We start from the raw sequence: 22,396 nt of genomic DNA on the forward strand, positions 1-22,396 counted from the left end.
AAAAGTCCTGTAATATTTTATAAAATAATAATAAAAAAGAAACATTGAATTAACTCACCACCACTAGATGCCACTAAACGAATCTGCCAGTGAAAGGGATAAAAAATGTTTGTCACATTGATGGTCCACAATAAACTGTTGTGTCCGGCAGGTTGTCATGGCTACCTTATGCCACGTGACTTATCACATGTTCCATCTGCTGAAGGGTTAGAAGCAAACACAAGTCGGTGGCATGTGGTTCTGGCTACTCGCAATTCATTTTTTCTCTGTCATACGTACAGAAGATACAGGTAAGACCATTTTACTTTTCTATGCTGAAATGAGATAAATGGATTAGAAGATTAGTGTCAAAGCACTTATACAATATTACAATAATTAATATCTTACTATAATATATCAGCACTATCAGGAAACAAAACTTATTCCTGAAGAACTACCTTACAGGGGGAATACATATAATATTCATCGCAAAGAAAAAGTATCAGGGACAATCGTCGAAATCATCAGGGACAATGTCCTGATGATTTCGACGAATACTTATAAATAAAATCGATGTTTAATTAAATTTTTTTTAAAATTTAAATGCCATTTCCATTAAGAGCCGTTGAAAAAGAACACGTGATGATAATCTGTTTATGGTGATACGTAAGAAAAACATGGCGTGACATCGTTTGATGACAATATAGGACGTCACACGTTGTTGCTCCACTTATAAATTTCTAGTATTGACCAAGTATTATTGAATTCTGTACATTAAACGTTATAAGATAGAAGAAGAATGCAATAACTCATAGAGGATAGATTACTCTATACGACAAAGACTAATAGTGATAATAAAACTAAAAATTTCTAAAAGATGATGATGATTAATAAATCTTTAGTTTTCATTGAGATTTAAAGAGAACTAAACTGTATTGTATGAAATAAAGGTAAAAGTGTATAAAACTTTCTTTTAACCTATTTTAGTATTATAGACTTTATACTTTAGAAATTGTTAGATTACTTAAACAAAAATGAACTTCGAGATTTGTGAAAATCTTATGAATAAAAGTCCCTTTTACAGTTAGAAAAACTAAAATGAGATAGAACAGTTAACGTAATAATTACACTTTTTTGAAACTAGTTGCTGATTTACAGGATGTAGTTTAAAAAAAAAAAACAAAGTCATTAGTTTTAGCTTAACATTTACATCTTTATATTATTCATTATGTTGATTAACAATAATTTCATCATCTTCATTAAGGAAGTTTACATTTACGACCTGGAAATACTTTTCGGCTTTTAACCCTTTTAAATCCGTAATTAAGTGAAAAAAATATAACATTTTATATAATTGTTTAATTTACTTCATGGAAATTCCTTTAAAGTAAACTCTCTTTACCACACAAAAAGACGAAATTTTCATAAAAAATGTTGGCCTAATTAATATAAAATTTATTAAATTGTTACGAGATGATAGAAACTCCTGTTTAATGCAGAAGAGATTTGTAATAATTCAGCTTATCTACAGCAATTTAATAACAAACTAACATCAAGTATTATCTCTAAGTTAACATCGTATTTATAGAATTCGAATCTCTAAGGGTTAGAGACGAGATGTAACGCTCGAAAGAAATATTAATCACGTTTTGTTTCCCTTTCGTTTGCGATTAAATTAACACGCTAAGTAAATTCACGCAATGCTTTTCAGTAACTTAAGTGGTTTTGTAGCAACAATAATAAACACACATACACTTTCAAAGTTAAAAACACTAATTACCTTAATGTTCATTAACAAAGCCCGAAATTCACTTTAAAATGTTGCTAGAAAACAATATATTTTATACGCTTAGAAAAATTATAATTATATAATAAAATCGATTAAATGATAGAATAATGAAATTTTTGTTAAAATTTTCAATTAATTGGTTGTTTTTTCATTGTTAATGTGGGGTGGCTTATTTTGCTCATTGAGAATCGCCCTGCATCTTTTGTATAAATAAAAAACCCTTTTAATACCTAAAACTTACTTTTTAGTTATCTTAAAAAAATCTCTGCATTGATTTCTATCCTTTATTTTCCTAAAATCCTATCCAATTTAAGCAAAATAAGCATAATATTTTATACATTCGTATTCCATAAACGTCAGTTATTAAGTTTACTTTAGGGCAAGTATACAAATACGATCGAAACTTAACTTTATGGCTATACGGTAGTTTAGTATCGAAGTTAAGATTAGAAGACGGGAATCAAAACAGTTAACCTAAAAAGAAGAAGGTATCAAGCATCACGTTTCTATAATTGATACCTATCACAGCTTATGATATCACACACATCTAGTATCTTATAGCAAAATAAATGTGTTAGGTACACAGCGGAAGTCATTGATCTGGAGAGGTAAATATATAAAGCGATAATAAATAGAAAACGGTAATCAATAGTGACGTAACTGCTAAAAACGTGGAATCAATGGAATGGATACTGTGATGCGGAAGTGGACGAGTTATTGTCGGCTATAAATTCTGTGTTATACTCATTTGGCGTGCCATCATTCGTATATAAATTTGCTGTGTTTTAATACTACAATCGTGGAGATGGCTTAGTAAATCCCTTTGTTTTTCTCTGTATTCTCGGAATATTATCGCCTAAAAATCGCTTTACGAAGAAACGAAAGGCAAATTATCATAGAGATATCGTCCTCTCCGAAACTAAATTACCAATTTGATGAAGATTTAAGGTCATCTAACGGTTTAGAATTTCCGTTCGACACGAGTTCTGTTAAAAATGCAAAAATATATGACCTGAAGCCTCGACTTTATATTGTTAGTAATTTTCGTAATAAAACAATGACAGCCAAGTAACTTTCGGTGTTATTCGAGCGGAAAACGAAAAGCTCTATTCATTTAAACGACGTCGTCACTCAAACGAATCGCGTGTCCTTCTCTCAGTCCAGCGAAGATAAAGGGGGGATTTTGGCAAAGCGTGAAAAAAGATCGAGGCCGCAAATCGCACGTTAAAACTTCCCATTTTGTGCCGAAAGTATCGAAAATAATCAGAGTAAGACCTCATAAATGCAATGACTTTCAAAGAAATCGTTGTACTTTACCATCAACGAAATGAAACCGATAGAAATTATAATAACTTTGACCTCTCGACCGAGACGAAAATCAGTGATCCTGACTCGATTTAGCGAAGCGAGAATTAATTGGGTTACTATATAACAAGACTAGTTAATCGATACTTTGTATAAGTTCCTGGAGATTTAAATCGGTATATCGGGGTTGGGTTACGAAAAGTTTAAGGATTATTTTAGTTTTAATCAAAGCCAATTATATATAGGCTTATATATATATATCTCAAAGTTTCAAAACTCAATTTAAATATATTCACGCAATAGACTTTTGATTGTTGATTACCTTAATCAGAGGTTCAATGTCTGGATAAGAATTTTCTGTTTAACTCTGTCCATCACGAGTATTTGAATTTAAAATATGACTTATTCTTTTATAAGAATATACGCATATCCTAATGAAAACTTCTTAATTCAAATGTATAGTTTAACTTAAAAATTTCTGCGAAGGTTACATCTATGTAGACTTTATAATCAAGCCATTCCTACTAAAAAAAATCCAGCAATAAGTTGGTTAACTTTCCAGGCGAAAATGTGAAAAGTGTGTATAATGTCACCTGATTTTATATTCTTATTATAAACTGGCAAAAAGTTTAATTTCGAGGGTGCAGACAAGTTTTATAAAATACTGTAAACTCTAATAATGAGTAAAATATTTATTAAGTCCGACCCCATTCAAGATATGATACGTGACCTACCTCTGTCTTCCCATTCCCTCGACCTTTAACCACCAAAATTTAATAGCATCAATCCCTCTAATACGCAAACTTTTCCAGAAATTTTCGGCAAAAATTCCAGCAGTTATTAAGCTTCAAAGTGCGTAAAGTAAAATGATCGGATTTGGAGTTATCAAAGCGTATATAAGGTCTATATACTTCTCCAGAATTTAAAATGCTTTAATTTTAATCTAATGAATGTAAATGATTATTAAAAATTCACCTTGTACAGTACTTATATACAAACATATAAATTCATAAAGTAAAATTTAAAGCCAGAAATATGAATTTATATTTTAAAAAATGTAACTAAATTTCATTTAAAATAGCCGACATTTTTCTTTTAGAAATAAATTCAATTCTTCACAACTAGAAAGAGAACGATTCACTTTTTATATTAATACGAACACGAAGAAAATAACATTATTTATATAGGTCTATATTCACTTTACATTACACTCGGAACGTATTAAATTTTATTCGAATCTCTAAAGCAGGAAGAAACTTCAACAACTAAATAATTACTTTATATGTTTCTAGATAAGTAAATAAATAAAAACAAAACTTGAAATATTTAAATCAAAACAATAAATTAATAACAACGGGGCAACCGAAAACATTTTCATTATTCCTAATTACACAGATTAATATCCAGAAAGAAAAAATAAATTGATATAAAAACATTAATTTTTCATACGAATAGCTGTTTATAAATTAAAAAATTAATACAGCAAGTAAATAAATTTACTAGGCACATAATTCGTATGTATATAATTCAATTTAGTTGCAACCTGTACATTTTTAAAATCAGATTTTTAATTTTTTTTAATGTTTTTATTTATTTATTTATTTAATTTCTTTATGACGTACGTATTGATTGCTGTTTCCCAGGGTTACAAACAAGTCTTAAAGAATATATATAATCAATGACCGAAAAAGCCACGTTAGACTATCTTAACCACTGTTTTGTAATTCGCTTTAAATCGATAATTACAAAAAGTACGTGATTAATTTTTACGTGGCGATCAATTTTAAATTATATTTGTTTCTTCGGGTCAAATTTCTATAAATAATTTTTAAAATGAGATTCTAAACGTCGATTTTATTGACGAATGGCTTATAACGTATCGAATACATCTCACTTGATTCGTTACAAAAGTATTTATTTAAATTTATAGAGAAGAGAATTGTTTTATGCTAAACTTTTTATATCGAATCGATAAAATTCCCTTCGACACGCTTTAACAATATTTTATTCATGCTTGTTTATATAATTTAAATGCAACTAGATCCGAACGGCTTAAATTAAATATGTTCGAAATATGGGGGGTTTCTTAAAGTGCTGTTTTGTATGGTAAGTACTTTTAGAAATAGACATGTGAGCAAAATATAAATAAATAAAGGTGGATAAACATGCTAGAAATATAATATTTTGGTACTTAGAGTAAATTATTTATATAAAATTTTGATTTTTTAGAAAGCGATCGAGTTTTGATTCCTCTACACATTGAATTTATTGCTGGAATTTTAGAGTTAAAAAGAAAAAAAACGTACAAAAACGTTTTTTTCTACTATTTTTCGCGTTTTAACGATTTTTTATTGATTAAAGTCCGTCGTGATGATGTCACATAACAGTTACACGAGAGCGGAAATGAGTGACACTCGTGTGTTTCCGCTGCCGACAGATAATTCGTTTCGAGTGTCGTTATAAAAAGCTATCAAGGGCTCTTGCTCGACTTTCCTGACCCTAGAGCACGGAGTTAAGGGGGTGATTAGGAATTCGCAGAGTTTTCAATTAAACTATGATATAAAATTTAACTAATAACAGAAGGTCAAGAGGAGTAATTCTGTTAAATCATGAGAAATTTCTGTTTAAAAAACACTAAGACACATTAGTATAAAGTTAAAATTGTGTATGGACCATCTAGTAACCTAAGAGATCTTATTTCAAAATAATTTTTATATTATTATTAATTATTATAAAAGGCAAATAAGGCTTAAATTTGAGGGTAGAGATGAATTTTTAAAAATTGTAAATGCAATAAGGAGCAAAATTTTTATTAAGTCTGGCCACACTCGAGATATGTAACTTGACCCATCTCTACCTTCCATCCCTTCTCCTGTAACCAGCAAAATTTATCATCATTAGTGTCTTATATATAGAAATTACCCTCCAACTTTCAAAAGTTTTGGTTCATCAAATCCTGAGATATAACTTAAAATATACGCTGGCGCGCACGCAAATTTTATAAAGTGTTTTTACATTTTTTTGTACAAATTTGACCGATCACCATACTTTTCCTATGTTATATTCTATAACAATCGGGAAAGTAAAAGTTCCTAACAAGTAAAGCATTACTAATATAGGCCTTGTACGCTACATAATTGAGTTCCATAAGCGGAAATTTTTTAAAATAAAGATGAAACTCTCATAATAGAAATGATAAACTTAAATAATCTTAAGTTTCTACAAATCAGTTGTTTTAAGGATAATTTCAAATAAATTGTATAAAATCGGTGTCCTTTTATGATTTAAAGTGTAGAAAAAATGATACCGAACGGGTTTTAAAGGTGTTCCAAAGGTGGACTCGCCAACTAAAGTGTTTTAAATGTGAACTTGCTAAAATTTCTACTCATCTTCATTGCATGAAGGCGAGTGAAAGAAAGGAGTTTATTATTTATTTAAAAAAAAAAATATACAAAAATATACATTAAGGTTCGTACGTCGATCTTACATAAATTTCGGAAAGATTAAAATAATGATCTACTAAATTTTAATAAATAATTGACTTTTTCTTTCGGAAAGTTTCTTACTTTTAAGAAATAAAAATTTATTATTTAAAAAGAAAATTTTTCATGATTTATTTCAGAAATTTTTATAAATTAAGATAAATTTACTGTAATAACACAAAATTTTTTAAATATAATAATTAATGAATATCATCTTTTCTTAAAATCTTTTAAAACTTACAGGAAAAAACTGTTAAGTTTTTTTCCTGTAAGTTAATAGGCTATTTATTTTAATTTATCAGATTATATATATTTGCCTTTGAATGAGGTAATGGAAAATGCCATAAAATTCCAATCATCAAATTAACCCTATGGAAACATTTTCCTTTTATTAAGTTTTCATATTACGTTTGGAAATCTAATTATATGTATATAGGCCTACACAGAATTATGTATAATGATATATTTATACATATATTATTACACATATTATTTATTACATATTACATATATTATTATACATATATTATTATGCGTATATTATTACACACAGTATGTACTGTACTGTACATATCTATGATATTAATTAAGTACACGTAACGATATTCCTAATATATAACCATATCTCAAACTTGTATATGTACTGTATATATAACGTTTATATTAGATTAGGCCAGGTCTATCGTGGACGTTACTACACCTAGGTATGTATATTACGTATATATTCTATAATGGAGTGGACGCGCGCGCGCGCGCATAAAGGACGACCCAAAAGTCAGTTAACTGTTTCATGTGATATCTTCCAGCTTCTACTTTACTATTGAAAGTGATTACGTTTATTTTGCTGAGTAACAGTTTGGGTTTGGTTAACTGAGTTATGGGCCACACTGTATTTTATGTATTGAATTATAATGAAAGGACTTATTCATTAATTCCTATTATTGATAGTTTATGAGTATTTATAGAGATGTTTTCACGATGAAAACGTAGGACGACTGAAATTCGTAGAAATGTACGAGTATTATTGCACTTGCTCTACATTTTGCAAGTTCAATATATTAACAATTAATGACAATTTCGTACTCTTATATGATAAAATGTACAAAGGAAACACCTGATTGTATCAATTTATTTTATTAAATACACTGTTGTTATTTTCAAATTACGCGGCTTGATTTTGATAAATTATGCGTAAACAACTTGCAGATAATTTTAATTTAATTTCGAAAATTGTTAATAATATTGATCTTTCTTATTTACTCTTATAGAACGTAATAAAAGTTAAATTTCCGCTTCTTAAATGAAAATTGATTTGTTCCTATCGTTTAATCAAAACATTAAAATTTTCTATATTAAAAAAAATATTTTAAAAAAATGTTGAAATTAAAGATTCTAGAATAATTTATTCTTACAATATCTTTTAAAGAAAATCATTCTAGAAAATTTAAGATTTTTGTTTAAAAAAAAATGTTTGAATCTTTCTAGTACTTTAGATATTCAAAAAATGGATCTTAAATTCTATTGACTAAATTCGTGCCACAATATTTCAAAGTGGACCTTCTAGAATAGATTTGATTAATTTCTACAGAAACTATGATGTATATAATTCCTGAGTATGTTAGAAATGAAATTCTGTTGTAAAGTTTTATTATACAGTTTCCAAATGACATCTCCGAGAATATCGAAGAATAAACAAAACTACAGTATTAAAGTGTATGTAGAATATAAGGCTTAAAGGGTTGAAGCGAATTAACTTACGTGTATAAACTATATTGAAATGCAATATTCATGTAATTATTATTTGCTGTATAAACAATCGTAATATATTTTATATAATTTTGTGTTTTCATTTATTTTAAAGATTATTATTAAATGTTTTCGCATCACCATAAAGTACAATCGTTATACTTTTTTGTGTGTAAAACGACTTTCAGAATTCATCCTTAAGATAGAGAGTATGGAAAAATTGAGTTGATGCATGTGAAATAAGTAACATGGGTCTGCAAAAAATTTTTTTCCAGCTGCATGGAATATTTTTGCTGAATTATGTTTTAAAGATCGCGGATTCTAAAAATAACTTCCGTTACATCCCATCACGTAAAGGTTTTTTTGCAAAATAAAAACAAATTTTTGATAAAAACTCTTATTTATTACAATGAACTAAATATATTATATTTTCTTACAACTAATCAACAAATTGTTTCTGATATTTATACACAATTTTAGGTCTACTCTTTTTTCTTATGAAACCTTTTCTTCTTCTTTTTGATGCTTCTTCAAACTCGTTTCCGATTTCCTTTTCTGGTTTCTCGATTGAGCATCCAACAATAGTCAGCTAACATATCGACATCCCATTTTCCTTGGTAACGTCTCTCAATATCACGGACATCCTAGTGAAATCTTTCACCCTGTTCTTCACTGTAAGCGCCCAAGTTTTCAGGAAAATAGTCAATATGGGCGTGTAAGAAATGAACTTTTAAGCTCATCTTGCATCCTTGAGCTTCATACACTGCTGCCAGCATGAGTTGTACAATGGTTTTGTAGTCAGGGTCCTTAGTATTCCCAAAAAACTTATGCACTACATTCTTGAAAGAGTCCCATGCTTCTTTTTCCTTTTCTCCCATTGTTTCCAAAATTCTGCTTTGTCTTGATCTCCAAGTTTCAATTTGAAATACACAAATTAAACTTTCTTCACAAACTCACTTATGTTTCTTTGTTGACTTTTCACTGTATATTCACCACAAACATAACAGAGGCAGTCGGGATAAATTACACAACCTCTGCGAGCCATATTTCAGAAATAAAAATACAAGCACAATAGTGTTCGATTGCTGGATGTAAACTGAGTGTGGCATTAGATGGCCAGCGAGATACTGAACTTATTTAGCTTGTTGAAACATCCAACAGCAGGTTTGTTTATATTTATTCCTAGTATTCCAGATAACATGTCGAAACATGCTGAACCTCACCAATAATATTATTCACTATCAACTTTTAACCTGTTTCTATACGATCATGCAACCTTCCTCCTAACGCTAAAACTACTTAACCCACCTCCCCCTACCACTACTCTCTTCAACAATTAACATTTTTATTTATTTATTACCAAGTCAAGCTATAATTGATAGAATCAATGTGAGAAGTCTCTGTTTTAAGGCCATTTTTTAAATAAAAAAAGAATACTAAATTTTAAGTTAACTAAGAATTTTACGCTAAATACAAACAAAAACTTGTGTAACAAAAAAAATTGACAAGATGGAATTTTTTTGGTATTTTTTTTCGTTTTTACCAAGTTGAAATCTGTAAGAAAATGTATAAAAACCCTATGCAGTTTTTTATTTACAGACCTGTGTAATTATAAGTTTTAATAAAAACAAATTTATTATTTAAATGAAATAAATTCATCATAAATTATATTAAAACGTTTGAGTGTTAATTATATTTATTAAAAATTCGTCATTATTATTTTTCAAATAAATTTGAAAGGAAATAGGAACTACGAAGAGAACAGAAATTTCAAACATTTTACATATTTTTTATTTTATTTTGAAGTTAATTTCACAATCGTTAAACATTTTCGTTACTGGTCTTTAAATCTTGTAGTTACTGTAAACTGTCTATTAATCAGTTCATATAAAAAGTACTTATCATAGCTGTTGTAGATTATCTTAAGTGTTACTGCTCTGATAAAACATGTTATTTTATATTATAGATATTCTATCAATATATCATTTAATTCTGATAAATGAAGGGTTTTTTTATATTAGAAAGTGTTTTATATAGCTTTAATTGATTTAATTTATATATTTTAATTCCAAGTTTTCAGGTGTTTAGAATAATTAAATGTAAAGAGTAAACGAGCATTTATTTTATTGTGACATGGTCACAATGCCAGGCTGCAATTTTTTATCATAATTTTCATTTATTTCATTTAAAATATACGTTCTCCACCTCAAATTAGTAGTGTCTTGCCCATGTACAGTACATCATACTTTTCCTGTAAGAATAGTCATGAGGATCATCTAACTCCTTTCGGGGAAAAATTTTTTAAACAACATGACTTCCGGTTTGCATCGGAAGTTCATATATAGTTAATCGGGGTTTAGCCCTCAAGGTTTCCATACCTGTCTCGTCTTTCAATTATATAACTCCGTTCTCAAGATTAAGGAAAAAAAACGAACGGACGAAAGTGGGCATTTATAGGTCTATAATTTTTTCAAATTGCAGCCCAATAAACTTTAATTTTACTAGATTCAAGGATTAGGAATTATAATATCAAAATATTTTGCGTGTGTTTAAATGCGTCTAATATTTTCTAATGACTTTATACAGTTAAAACAATGAACAATGTAGTTATTGTTTTAACTTCAGTATTCAGAATTCTATAATAAAAATACGGCAATAAAACTCTTAAATACGATTAGGCCATTTGAAATTATGATATTCATCTGACAAGATTTCTTAGCAAGAATTAAATAAAATAAACGATTATGTCTTAGAATATACAAATACATCTTTTCAATAAAAAAAATGAATAAATAAAAATTAATTCACAGAATATAAAGATTAATTACTCCTCATATTAATTTTAGTACCATAAATCCATTTACGCAAATTATAAATTCTCCAATATGCAAATTAAAGCCTGTAGAAGATAAAAATTGTTACGTCTTGCCAAAAATCCGCTTAAAAATCATCTCTTACCAATAAAAATTCTAATAGTATTTCGTAAACATTTATCGATTCAATAAGTTGAAGAGTCGTAAGTCAAACAAAAAAAAAAAGAGGATCTTGAATCCAAGTGGAATCCAAGGACCTTCAATATCTATCCAAGAATTGTTAAGAGATACTTTGGTATCAAGAGACTGTATGACGTATCCAGAAAGCTGGTGTAAGACCGTTCGAGGATACTATAATTCACAGGGACCATTATCTTGCCTTAACAGAAATTTGTAGCCAGATAACTTTCTTTAGTTTTTTTCAGCTGTTGAGGCAGCAAGCTATATGTACAGTACCGAAGTAAACAGTTTAATGTGAGTAGCTATTGTATAAGAAGATTACTGTTTTTATCCTGTTCTCTCTCATTACAGTTGGATGGACTGATACAGACATTATCATCTGGAACACTCGGCATTGTATGGTTTATATTAGGTTTTGTCGATTGTTGTTGAGTTCCAATTTACTGTTACAGGCCTGTTTGCATATGGCGCAGCTTGATAACGATTTTGTTGATATATTGGAAAGCTTGATCGGCCAGCCAAATCTCCGGGATCCGAATACAATAGAACAGATATAGAACACTCCAGAAACAGTTTGTAACTCTTCGATTCCGCCCGAGAAATCTTCATAATTTAAATACTACTTTCAATGAGCTTTGGAATTTATGGCTTGCGGAATTAATAATCTTGCAATCAACGTAACTCGTCATGTGAGAGTTACCAATCATATTCCTTATTAACATGTATCTATCATCATCAGCTAGCATCTTAATTTGGATCTCATAATCAGAATCAGAATTTATCAAAATTAGTTTATTATATTTAACTGTAACGCTTCTTGGTCTTATGAGTAAATGTAAAATACTTTATATATATAGCAAATTCCAATATAATGTTAAATGCATTTTATTTTACATATCTGTGTATGTATCGTCTACTTGTTGGATCTTGTTTATTAATAGAACTTATTATACTGGTGTAGTTTCTGATTAGCATTTTGTTTTATTTTTCAAAAATGACATTAAATTTTGTTATTATTTTAAATAATATATAATTAGCATATATATTAATATTAATTATATAAATATTAAACATACAGACTAATATTAATTTAATAAGTATAACATAATTATTAAAAAACAGAAATAATATACTGTAGTATATACTAAACTGTAAGAGGTGATTACAAAATACAAGGTATCCCAACAATAAATTGAACAAAGGTTATTTTAATCGACTGATCGGTTAACTGACTATTGGATCATCTCGTATTTTTCATCCTTAATGCCAGTAGCATATTTAAATTTAATATAATTGTAATGGCGATATTAAGACAGTCAATATAATTAATGTACAGTACCATAAAGCAAAGAAAATATAACTTAGGTCTTTAGTAAAACTGGAAACAGGTCCGAGATATTTTAAATTAAATTTTAATTATATAAATCATAAAACGAGATTGAAAAATAGGAAAAAACAAGACAACTGACAATTAAAATGTCATATTTAAATATTTTTACGATAATAAAAATTTAGAAATCGTAAATTTTTTAAATAAAAGTACAGTACTAAAAATATCAGTGAAAAAAAGCCAAATCTGGAAAACTTTTGTTTTTTCTATTTACGTGAAATTGTTTGTAAGAATAGTCTGTTTTAAAAGAACATTTTAAGTATTATCCGACAGAACGCGAATATTGACTTAATGCTACACGTTAAACGTAAACAAACAGAAACGGAAGTAAAGTCGAGCAACCGCATATGTATGTGCTTAGACTATAAATCTTTCTTTCGCATTTTATGTAGCTCAAAAATAACTAAAATAAAAAAGTACAACGCGAAGTCACAAAGAACTAGACAAATTATTTTTATAATTTTGAACAATAACAACATAAATATCATTGTATTTCTTGGAGATCAAACATCTCATTACTGAAAAAGGATAGAACGAGGAAGAAACGACAGACTAATGAAAATTACGATAATAATTTCTTTCGTTTTAAGTTCTTTTAAAGATAAAATATCAATTTGGAAGGAAATAGAAAAATCATAAATACTCCCAAAGAAGGAAAAATCAGATTCAATGGATATCGATCGTAGATTTATCCAACTAACACTTCGATATCGATTCACATCTCGATTTTTTCATCGAAAATGTTTACCTAAAATATGGAATGTATCATAATTACACTATCCTACGACTCCATTTTCTTGCTAAAATTTAGCAGAAAGCATTTTTACTGTAGATATTTTTTTTAAATCATTCAACAAAACAGCAAATGAAAGCGTGGATGAATTTTATTTATCCATTTGTACGTTTGATATTGTAAGAATACGTTACACGCATACATAAATGAATATTTGATAAATTCGAAAACTTGTGGCATGTGATTTACGAAAGAAAATATTATCGAATCAAATAAATGCACTATTCTGTAAAGTCTAGAAAGCAGAGAAAATTTCATATTATTTATTAAGTATTATATTCATTCAACACCTTACTAAAATCTCTATAGCCTATATTACTGAAACACAAGAGAGTGATCATTTAAAGACAATATACAATGAATAGCGCACAAATTTAAAAGCAAAACTTAACATTTTCTACTATTTCATAAATTGTTTTTTATTACTGTAAGGAGATTTTCTTCACGAAGCGAACATTAAGATTTTAAGATCTTTCCTCGTTTGACAAACTCCTGCTCTTCATAGAAAAGAGTATCTCCAATCTCGATTTAGTACCATTTGTTCCCCTCTGAAATTGGCACTAAATCGAGTACGACGCTAGAGTATCTCAAACAATGATTATGTATAAGTAATGGGGTCTACATGTATGTTGAAAGTGATAGGGTGATAATGTCATTTGCAATGCAAAATCGTGTATCTAATGATTCCAGATACTGAAGGTTATCTATTTAATATTTATGAGAAAAATCCGTTTACGAGCATTAATTGGCGCTTTACGTAGGGCGATATATCGAAATTTGAGTGTTTTCATTTTATCAAATAAGATTTTATTCATGATTTATTGATAACATTCTTGACTTAGAAGATATTTAAGTACCGGGAATTGTATTAATGTTTTCTCTGGTACAATTGGAACAAAATCAAGTAGAGAAGGAAGGAGGAAAAAATTTCACACTGTAAATTTTTACTTTTCATTTTTATCGAAAGGTTAACGTTACGTTTTATTTTAATCGCAGAAAAAATCATTGTCCTTATCTTAATTGTTACATCTTTATATTCAATTCTGGTAATATAACACAGTAAAATAAATATTTTTTACAACAGTTTATACAGAATAATTTTTAATATTAGAATTGATAAAAATTAACTTCCCTACTAAGTCATTTTTCTATTTTTTGTGGCGTGTTTTGAAACTGCTTTTATAACATAAGGCTCTTCCAATTCATAACAAAATTAATCAAAATCTACATTTAATCACTTATTTTCAAATCGAAGATGAGTTAAATTACATTAAATTACGGAAAAAAGGGGAAAAATTATTATTGATGAAAAATACCTCGATTTTAAAAGTATTTAATTAATCGTCTCTCAAATTAAATTATAGTCGAACCTCGATGTAGCACCATCCTTATAAAGCGATAACGAAGAGTTTTAAACGAAACCTCCCTATAAATATTAAATAGATAAGTCTTCAGTATCTCTGAATGTATGATTTTGTATTGAAACCACATTGTAAATATCAAGTTACGTAATTTTCAAACTCTTAAACTGAAACTTTTGTATAGACTTCGTCACTGTATATAGCCTAATTCTTATTGTTTGAAGTACTTTAGTTTACTACCATACTCGATTTATTGACAATTTCAGAGGCAAAAGTAAGTAACCTTAAAGGAAAGTTTTTGAAAATTTTCATATAAAAATAGTACTATATTTATGTCTTTTCAATTTTACTATTTTTTTTTTATCAGGCTTTAATCAAATATTTCTTTTATATTTGAAAGCAAAATGCTTACACTCATAATAAGTTTGATGAAATCAGATGATATGAGAGGCCAGTTATGTCAAAAAATAAATAATATGTCATGAAGAACGTAAGAAAATTTTATACACAAATAGAGCAAAAACGTGTAAATCACAGGAGTATAAGTAAACATTCAGCAAAATTACAGGAAGTAAAGGTTGTTCTATGCGCACGCAATGGAGTAGAAATTGTAATTTTTAAACAATGCTTCTTTTTATCTCGCAAACGAGAACAAAACCAAATTTTACATACTCGCTTCCAAAATAACCTCAAGGCATCCAAGCAGGCTGTAACTGTTAGTTGCACAATATCATTCGTCACATCTATCATAACTTCCTTCACCTGCTGCTACCTACAACAAAAATATGTTTCTTCCGTATATAATCTGTTGCAGGTTTTTTCCCTCTTAATTTCGTTTTAGTTATACTTTAACGACTCCATAGCTTGACCTAAAGATGAGATAATTATTCCTTTTATTAAGAACGAACCGAATATAAGGATAAATTATCATAAAATACATTCGAAAATTTAATTTACAGTTAAATTTGCAACTAGGAACATAGAACATTTCGAAATTTCGATTATAAAAATTGTCCAAACATTACATAAACGTAGTCGACAGTACTCAGTTTTTTTGTCACTATTTTAATTATATAAATCATAAAACGAGATTGAAAAATAGGAAAAAACAAGACAACTGACAATTAAAATGTCATATTTAAATATTTTTACGATAATAAANATGTTATTATTAATAAACTGTGACGTCATCCATTAACGTCATAAATAAATCGGATTTTGCCGATCCAAGCAATAATCCCGACATCTGGTGGTGACAGATTGAATTAATCTGATAATGCTTTCTAATCCCTTTTTTTTTGTGTGTGTGTGTGTGTGTTTTTTTTTTCTAACACATGCCAAAACTAATTATGGATAAACTAACCTAATAAAAAAAAATTATTAAACACTTTTTAATAAATCCACTACGTCTCTTTTCCAAACTGAACTTTCGATTTAATTATTTTAAATTACACTCAAGGGACGTCCGTTATCGTTCCTTTGAGTATAAAAACGAAGTCCAGTCTATAATTTATGTCAAGACGAAAATTCTCGATTGTTTAGGAAAAACCGAGCGACACTACACAGTAAGGTGGTTGCGTGCCGAAATAAAATGCAAAGCTCAAAAGCGACATTCTTTTTTCCCCTTCCGAACCATTTAATTTAAAAAATCCATTATGTACACATTCTTCTGTAAATTTGTAACTTGCTCTGTAACATTTTTTAAACAGATTCATGCAGTCGACCCCTCGGTTTAACCACCGGAGACGGTGTTGTGTTAATGTCGAAAGCAGATGATTCCGATCCATCTTCGGGACGTCTAAACAACGAAGATGGGGCCTGGTGCTTCAATAATGCCACCGTCTCTGCAGAACTCGCAACTTTGGAGGTAGAATTCGATCAAGAAGTTTTCGTCAGTGGTGTAGCTAGTCAAGGTCCTCCTCTATCAGTGGCACCAGTTGATTATAATCACATACTAGGATTTGGATTATATCACAGTTTGGATGGTAAAAAATGGATAGGGGTTAATGGTGGAGTCTTGGTTAGTAGCTTTTTGTACTATAAAATTGCTTTTGAAATTAGTTTTGACGTTATTTTATTATAAATTTCAGTTCTTTACGCAAGATAAAAACAACACTTCCAGTGAAATTTCTTACCATCTCGGAAATTCGATCGAGTTAGCCAAATATATGCGGTTCGTCGTCTCCAGAATACTAATTGCTGGAGAGAAGCTATGTTTAAGATTCGAAGTTTATGGATGTTCCACAGGTTTGTGTATAGTAAAAGTATGGTAATTTTTAATTAGAAGTGGTCGTGAATAAAATGAATTTTACAAATTTTTAGAGGTAATACCCCAGAGCCATTTACAAGCTGAGATAATTCATTCGGGCCAGTTGTTCGTGACGTGGGAAATTCCCAAAGCCAGAGTCACTCTTGGTCAAGATGATGATTATTTACCATTCTCACCAACTACATATATTTTGAAGTATAAAAATGGAGAAAGTGAAGATGAGAAAACCACTTCATCGACAGAAACATACATTCAAAATCTTCGACTGGGTGATGATTACCAGTTAAACCTGTATTGTAATGTCAAGGGTACAAATATCGATTGTCGTTCTATCTCTTTAACAGCTTGTAAGTTTTTTTTTATTATTATTTAACGTCATTTCATATTAAAATATTGTCTAATTACTCCAAAATTTAATTTTAGATCCTCCTTGTGGCGAATGGGTATCCTACAAACGTCATTGTTATCTTCAGGTTCCGGAAAACGATTTCGACAGTATTTATAAAATTTGCAACGAAGAAACGAATAATCTGGGTTCATTTAGTACAGCGGATCAACTTCATGAACAGAAATACATAAATGAAGAACTGCTAGAGGACAGCAATACTTTTTGGTTGCTTGATTCCATTTGTAATTCTGTATCACCTGTCGGTAAGTTTTTAAAAATATTTTACGACTTTATTTGCTATTACGTGTTGTAGAAATAATAGTAACACTGAGAATACGTTGAAAGATAAACTTACAGATCACACAAAAACAAAAAATAAGTCGGGTAGTCAAGTCACGTGAAAGATTAAATGGCAGGATATACAGAAGGTTTGAGGATAATCGAATGTTCGCGCGAGTAATTTTTGATTTATGAGATTTCTTCATGACATTATATCGTTGGACAGTTGTATATTTAAAATATAGAAGGAAAAATTAACAACTTGCTACTTCTCTGTACACAAGAGATAAAATATTAATTTTTATTTTGCTGTCAGTTTTTTTTTTTATCTTCTACATTTCGAATAACCTTATCAAAGTCATCGACAAACGAAACATACACAAAAATACTAAGAATCAATAATTGTTAGCAATATCGAGTAGTAAACAAAAGTAAAAGCTTATCGAGCAGACACTCAAAGTATTCATTTCATAATAGATACAAAAATGTAATACACTGTTTTTGTATTTTTAATATAAAATGAATAATTACAAGAGTATCTTTGTTATTTGCTTTAAATATATGACGAGAAGCAATATTTTATTGGAAAAGGTATCCAATTTAGTAATTTTATACAAATTTGAAAGCTAAGAAAAGTCCTAACAGAACAATTTAAATGTTTAAAATGGTTTAACTTATTCTAATTATAGTTCTCAAATAATATATTTCACACGATCACGAGAAAAAATCTAATTAAATTACAATCACAATTTTGAAACGTCTTCTAGAAGTCCTACTTAAATTATCCCAAAAATTGCCAGCGTTTTCTCATTTAAGCTTTCCCTAATAAGGTAAGAGTAATTGAATTTTGTGATGTTTAAGAGAAAAAGTAATATGCTGAATATATAGCGTTTATTATTTTTTCCTTTCTTTCTTCTTCTTTTTCCATAGCCTTTTCGAACAAGTAGGCCTATAAGACAAGAATGGAAAAGGGAAAACTTTAATTTACAAATAATTATTCTTATATTTGTAAATTATCAACAGTGTTTACAGTAGTTACAAAATTTTCATTTTCCATACTTTCACAGGTACTGTACGTTCAAATATAAAATTGTCTGTCAGCGCTTTATACTTAGCTCACCGTGTAAGATACTACACTACACATACAGACTGTATATTAAGAGAAAAATGAATACTGGCTTTTAATTGTTGAAGCAAATTGCATTCAAGATTGTTGATGAAAGTACATTAGGAAAATTTCTAAAAACGTTCAATATAAAGAGCAATATAAAGACAATCGATTTGGAAAGTTTAATAGTAGTTGAATCTTATTGAATATTCTAAATATCTTAGAGTCGCGTAATTACCATACTTTTAAAATAAGTAGAAAATGTAACTATTCTTTCTTATTTATTCGGCAAATATCTATATTTAGAAAATAGTAATAAAGAACGAAAATATTCACTTTTAATCCTTCTTATAACCTGGTTTCTACAAAAATTCTTTAAGCTTATTAATATATTGAAATGATACTGGAAATTAGCTACAAGAAAAATAAATTGGCCGAACGATCGAGCCGAACAATCGAGAAAACAATCGAGCGATTTAACTGAATAATAACGATGTGACATATTGAATAAAGTTAAACACATTAATAGAAATTACTGGAAAAGCTACACACAGAAGATTGCTAGGAAAACAATGAGTAAAGTGAGTTTCTAAAATTTCATTTATAGGAATTGCTAGAAAAATTGTATTGATTGAAGCTGGTTAGAAATACAGAATAAAGAAAAGGCTGTTAAAAATTTATAACGACAAGCTGTTTATATTAATATATAGGTGTGTTTGGTGTATAAGTTCACAAGATTTAAAAAATATAATTGTAAGAGTTTCAATTTGAGAAATTAACAAGTTTAAAAGTTAAAAAGTTTGTATAAAGTATTATATTCCAAATAAAAAGCAACCCTTACGTTTAAAACGACACTTCGTCTTCGTAAACATTACTGATTTTTTAAAATTTTTCTCGGAATTGTGCCTAAAAGAGCAAATTTCGAATTAACTTTTCAATAAATAAATTTTCAAAAAATGATTATAATATTATATTGTATTTATTAATAAAATTATCATCACCACAAAATTTAAAATTTATTAAAATTATAAAACGATCAGAGAAAATTCCAATTGACAAGAAATAAAGAAAGAAAGAAAAAAAAATTCATTTAAGCACTGAAAAACTCGCTTAAAATACATTAACTAGTCGCACGGAATCGATTAAGTTGTTTTCTTACGCTAAATAACCTTCGCCATATTCGATAAAGTGTTTACAGCAGATACATTTTACACGGTTGGCAGGATAGAGAGCCGCATCAATCAATCATAAGGTAGCGGCAAATGGATGGAAATTTGCCATTTTTCAATGTCGCTAAGTCGCATCTACCAAATTTCTTGGATCGTTCGCAGCCCAATATTCTTTCCAGTTTTTAGTAATGGATCGATAATCGACACGTTTTAGTTTAACGCTTTACTGGATGTTTAAGATCGATGTGCGAGTGGTGAGTGTCAAAACTAGAATGCCTCGCCTGTTGATCTTTCTACCAATCGATTTACTATTTCTGTTCTTCGAGTAGAAGACATTGATAATGGCACTGAATCATTGGCAACGAAAATTCATTACGGACATCTTTTAACGTGTACAACGACTGTTGTTTTAGTAACGCAAACAAATCCTTGTATACTTTAAAATTTCAATTTATGGTATACGTGTTAATGCATTCACATAAACAGCCAACTGAAATGTTATGTAAACAATCTCTTTTTAGCCTACTGTTTTAAAATTTATAGGTCAAGAGAGACCCTTCTATCGTTTATAAAATTATAATTGTCCATAAAATAATTTATAAATAACACTAACACGAAAAAACCATAAGCAATGCTTGACCTCGTTTATCAACAATCAATAAACTGCAACATTTAAAATTAATATTCAGATTTAATATAAGAAATCTTTTTGAATATTTTTCATAAATATTTTGTTTTCATTATGGATAATACACGGTATCATTTTAAGAAATTATTATATCTGATATAATTTTGGCCTGTAATAGCGTTATAAATGTGCCTCGACGGTCCATTACTTTGTTTACGTCGACGTCAAAACAATATTAAACTGGTAGCTATGTTATAAATTAAGTATATCAAATTATCACGTTATTATATTTGGTACTGAAATATATCATTGATCTGCATAAATTAATAAGTTATATTAAGTATAGAACAAATTTGAAGTTATATAAATTTCAAATTTTATATTTATACAGAATTATTCTTGCAACTTATACACGAAAACGTTTTATTTTTTCTTTTTGTATACTTAATACAGTTTTTTCATTGTTTTTGTTAACGTACTTCACACATTTTTCTGACTACTTTTTTATTTATAATAGTTTAGCATAGCTGCAAGTAAATATTCTGTAAAACAGAAAAGTACATCGTACAATATCAGTTGCATTACTGTAATATTACACTAATTTTTTAATATATTTTTCTTTGTGATAACTATGTAATAGTTTTAAAGAGAGACTACTGTGTATGCAAATTTTATGTAGATCATTTCTAGTTAATTAAAGACACAAATGTTATTGATATACACAAAGTATTAAATGTTCAAGACAATATAATTTTCTACTTTCTAAGAACTATTAAAACTTACTTTTATATTTTGATTTATTTCATTAAAAGTTTAGAAAAAGTTTTTACACATTATGTATAAAAACATTTTCCAGAACTTTGAAACAAAATGACTGTTGTTAGATTTTTTTTTAGTTTTTCACATTAAAACGATTTAATTTCTATTTCTAAGGAATCTACAAGAACAAAGTTCAAAGAAATTTGTCTCTATAAACAAAACATAACTTGCAGATATATTTATGTATTCTACTTACTTGTTAAATTCAAATCTATCTATTCCTTTTCTTTCTACGTTCTGCTCTATTCGGACGGCTCTATTTAATTATCGGACAGCCGAAAATGTTCGATAATTAAATAGCAACTTTGCTGGTAAAGGTTCGAGTGATTATATTATTTTAATTCTTGTTAGTACATCTGATAACATTACAGAAAATTATTATAAATAGTATGTAATTGTAAAGTTTAGTGATAGCAGTATTAGTTAGTAGCAAGCCCATTTTTAGATATGTATAACTTAGAACATATTAAGCCAAATTATAAATGCTGGAATTTACGGCAAAACTGCCCTTATTAACTTATTTTGTTTCATTTTTATACCTAACTCAGCAGGTCTTCGTATTCTATATTTATTACAAATATAAATTTCACGTGTGTACTGTTTTTTTTCAATATAAAAAATAAAAAATAAATAAGAAATAGTTACAGGTTCTGATTTTGTCCACGTGGTTATTGTTTGTTCTGTTTCGATTGGTTCTTTTGGAGCTAAAATTTGGGGTGTTTAAAAAATTAACAAATATATTTAAATTTTTAAAATTGGATCACCAACTTTTTTAGAAATTTGCTACTTTAATAATTCTTTATTTTAAAATATTTTTTGAGTGACTTTTTTAAATATGGACAGCGATTGCTTATTTTTAAATTAATTCATTTTAAATACTTAATTTACACCCATTTTC

At 28.5% G+C, this 22,396-nt stretch overlaps 1 protein-coding gene and 1 long non-coding RNA gene across 2 annotated transcripts in view; one reads left to right on the plus strand and one right to left on the minus strand.

Annotated features, from left to right (window-relative positions):
• LOC111617679 overlaps positions 1-22,396 on the minus strand; it is a 50,049-nt gene that overhangs the window by 22,842 nt on the left and 4,811 nt on the right. The window contains exons 4-5 of the long non-coding RNA XR_002755461.1: positions 19,724-19,788; positions 59-314 (exon numbers count right to left, since the gene is read on the minus strand). This is a non-coding gene — a long non-coding RNA (uncharacterized LOC111617679). The remainder of the gene's footprint in view (positions 1-58; positions 315-19,723; positions 19,789-22,396) is intronic.
• Positions 81-22,396, plus strand: part of LOC111617675 — a 36,118-nt gene continuing 13,802 nt past the window's right edge. Inside the window, exons 1-5 of the mRNA XM_023358958.1 lie at positions 81-290; positions 16,548-16,858; positions 16,929-17,085; positions 17,161-17,454; positions 17,531-17,758. Coding sequence (XP_023214726.1) covers positions 233-290; positions 16,548-16,858; positions 16,929-17,085; positions 17,161-17,454; positions 17,531-17,758 — 1,048 coding nt within the window. The 5' untranslated portion in view covers positions 81-232. The remainder of the gene's footprint in view (positions 291-16,547; positions 16,859-16,928; positions 17,086-17,160; positions 17,455-17,530; positions 17,759-22,396) is intronic.

The sequence above is a fragment of the Centruroides sculpturatus genome, unplaced genomic scaffold, assembly GCF_000671375.1.
Source record: "Centruroides sculpturatus isolate CEXI.00-Female unplaced genomic scaffold, Cexi_2.0 scaffold1526, whole genome shotgun sequence".
Lineage (NCBI taxonomy): Eukaryota > Metazoa > Arthropoda > Arachnida > Scorpiones > Buthidae > Centruroides > Centruroides sculpturatus.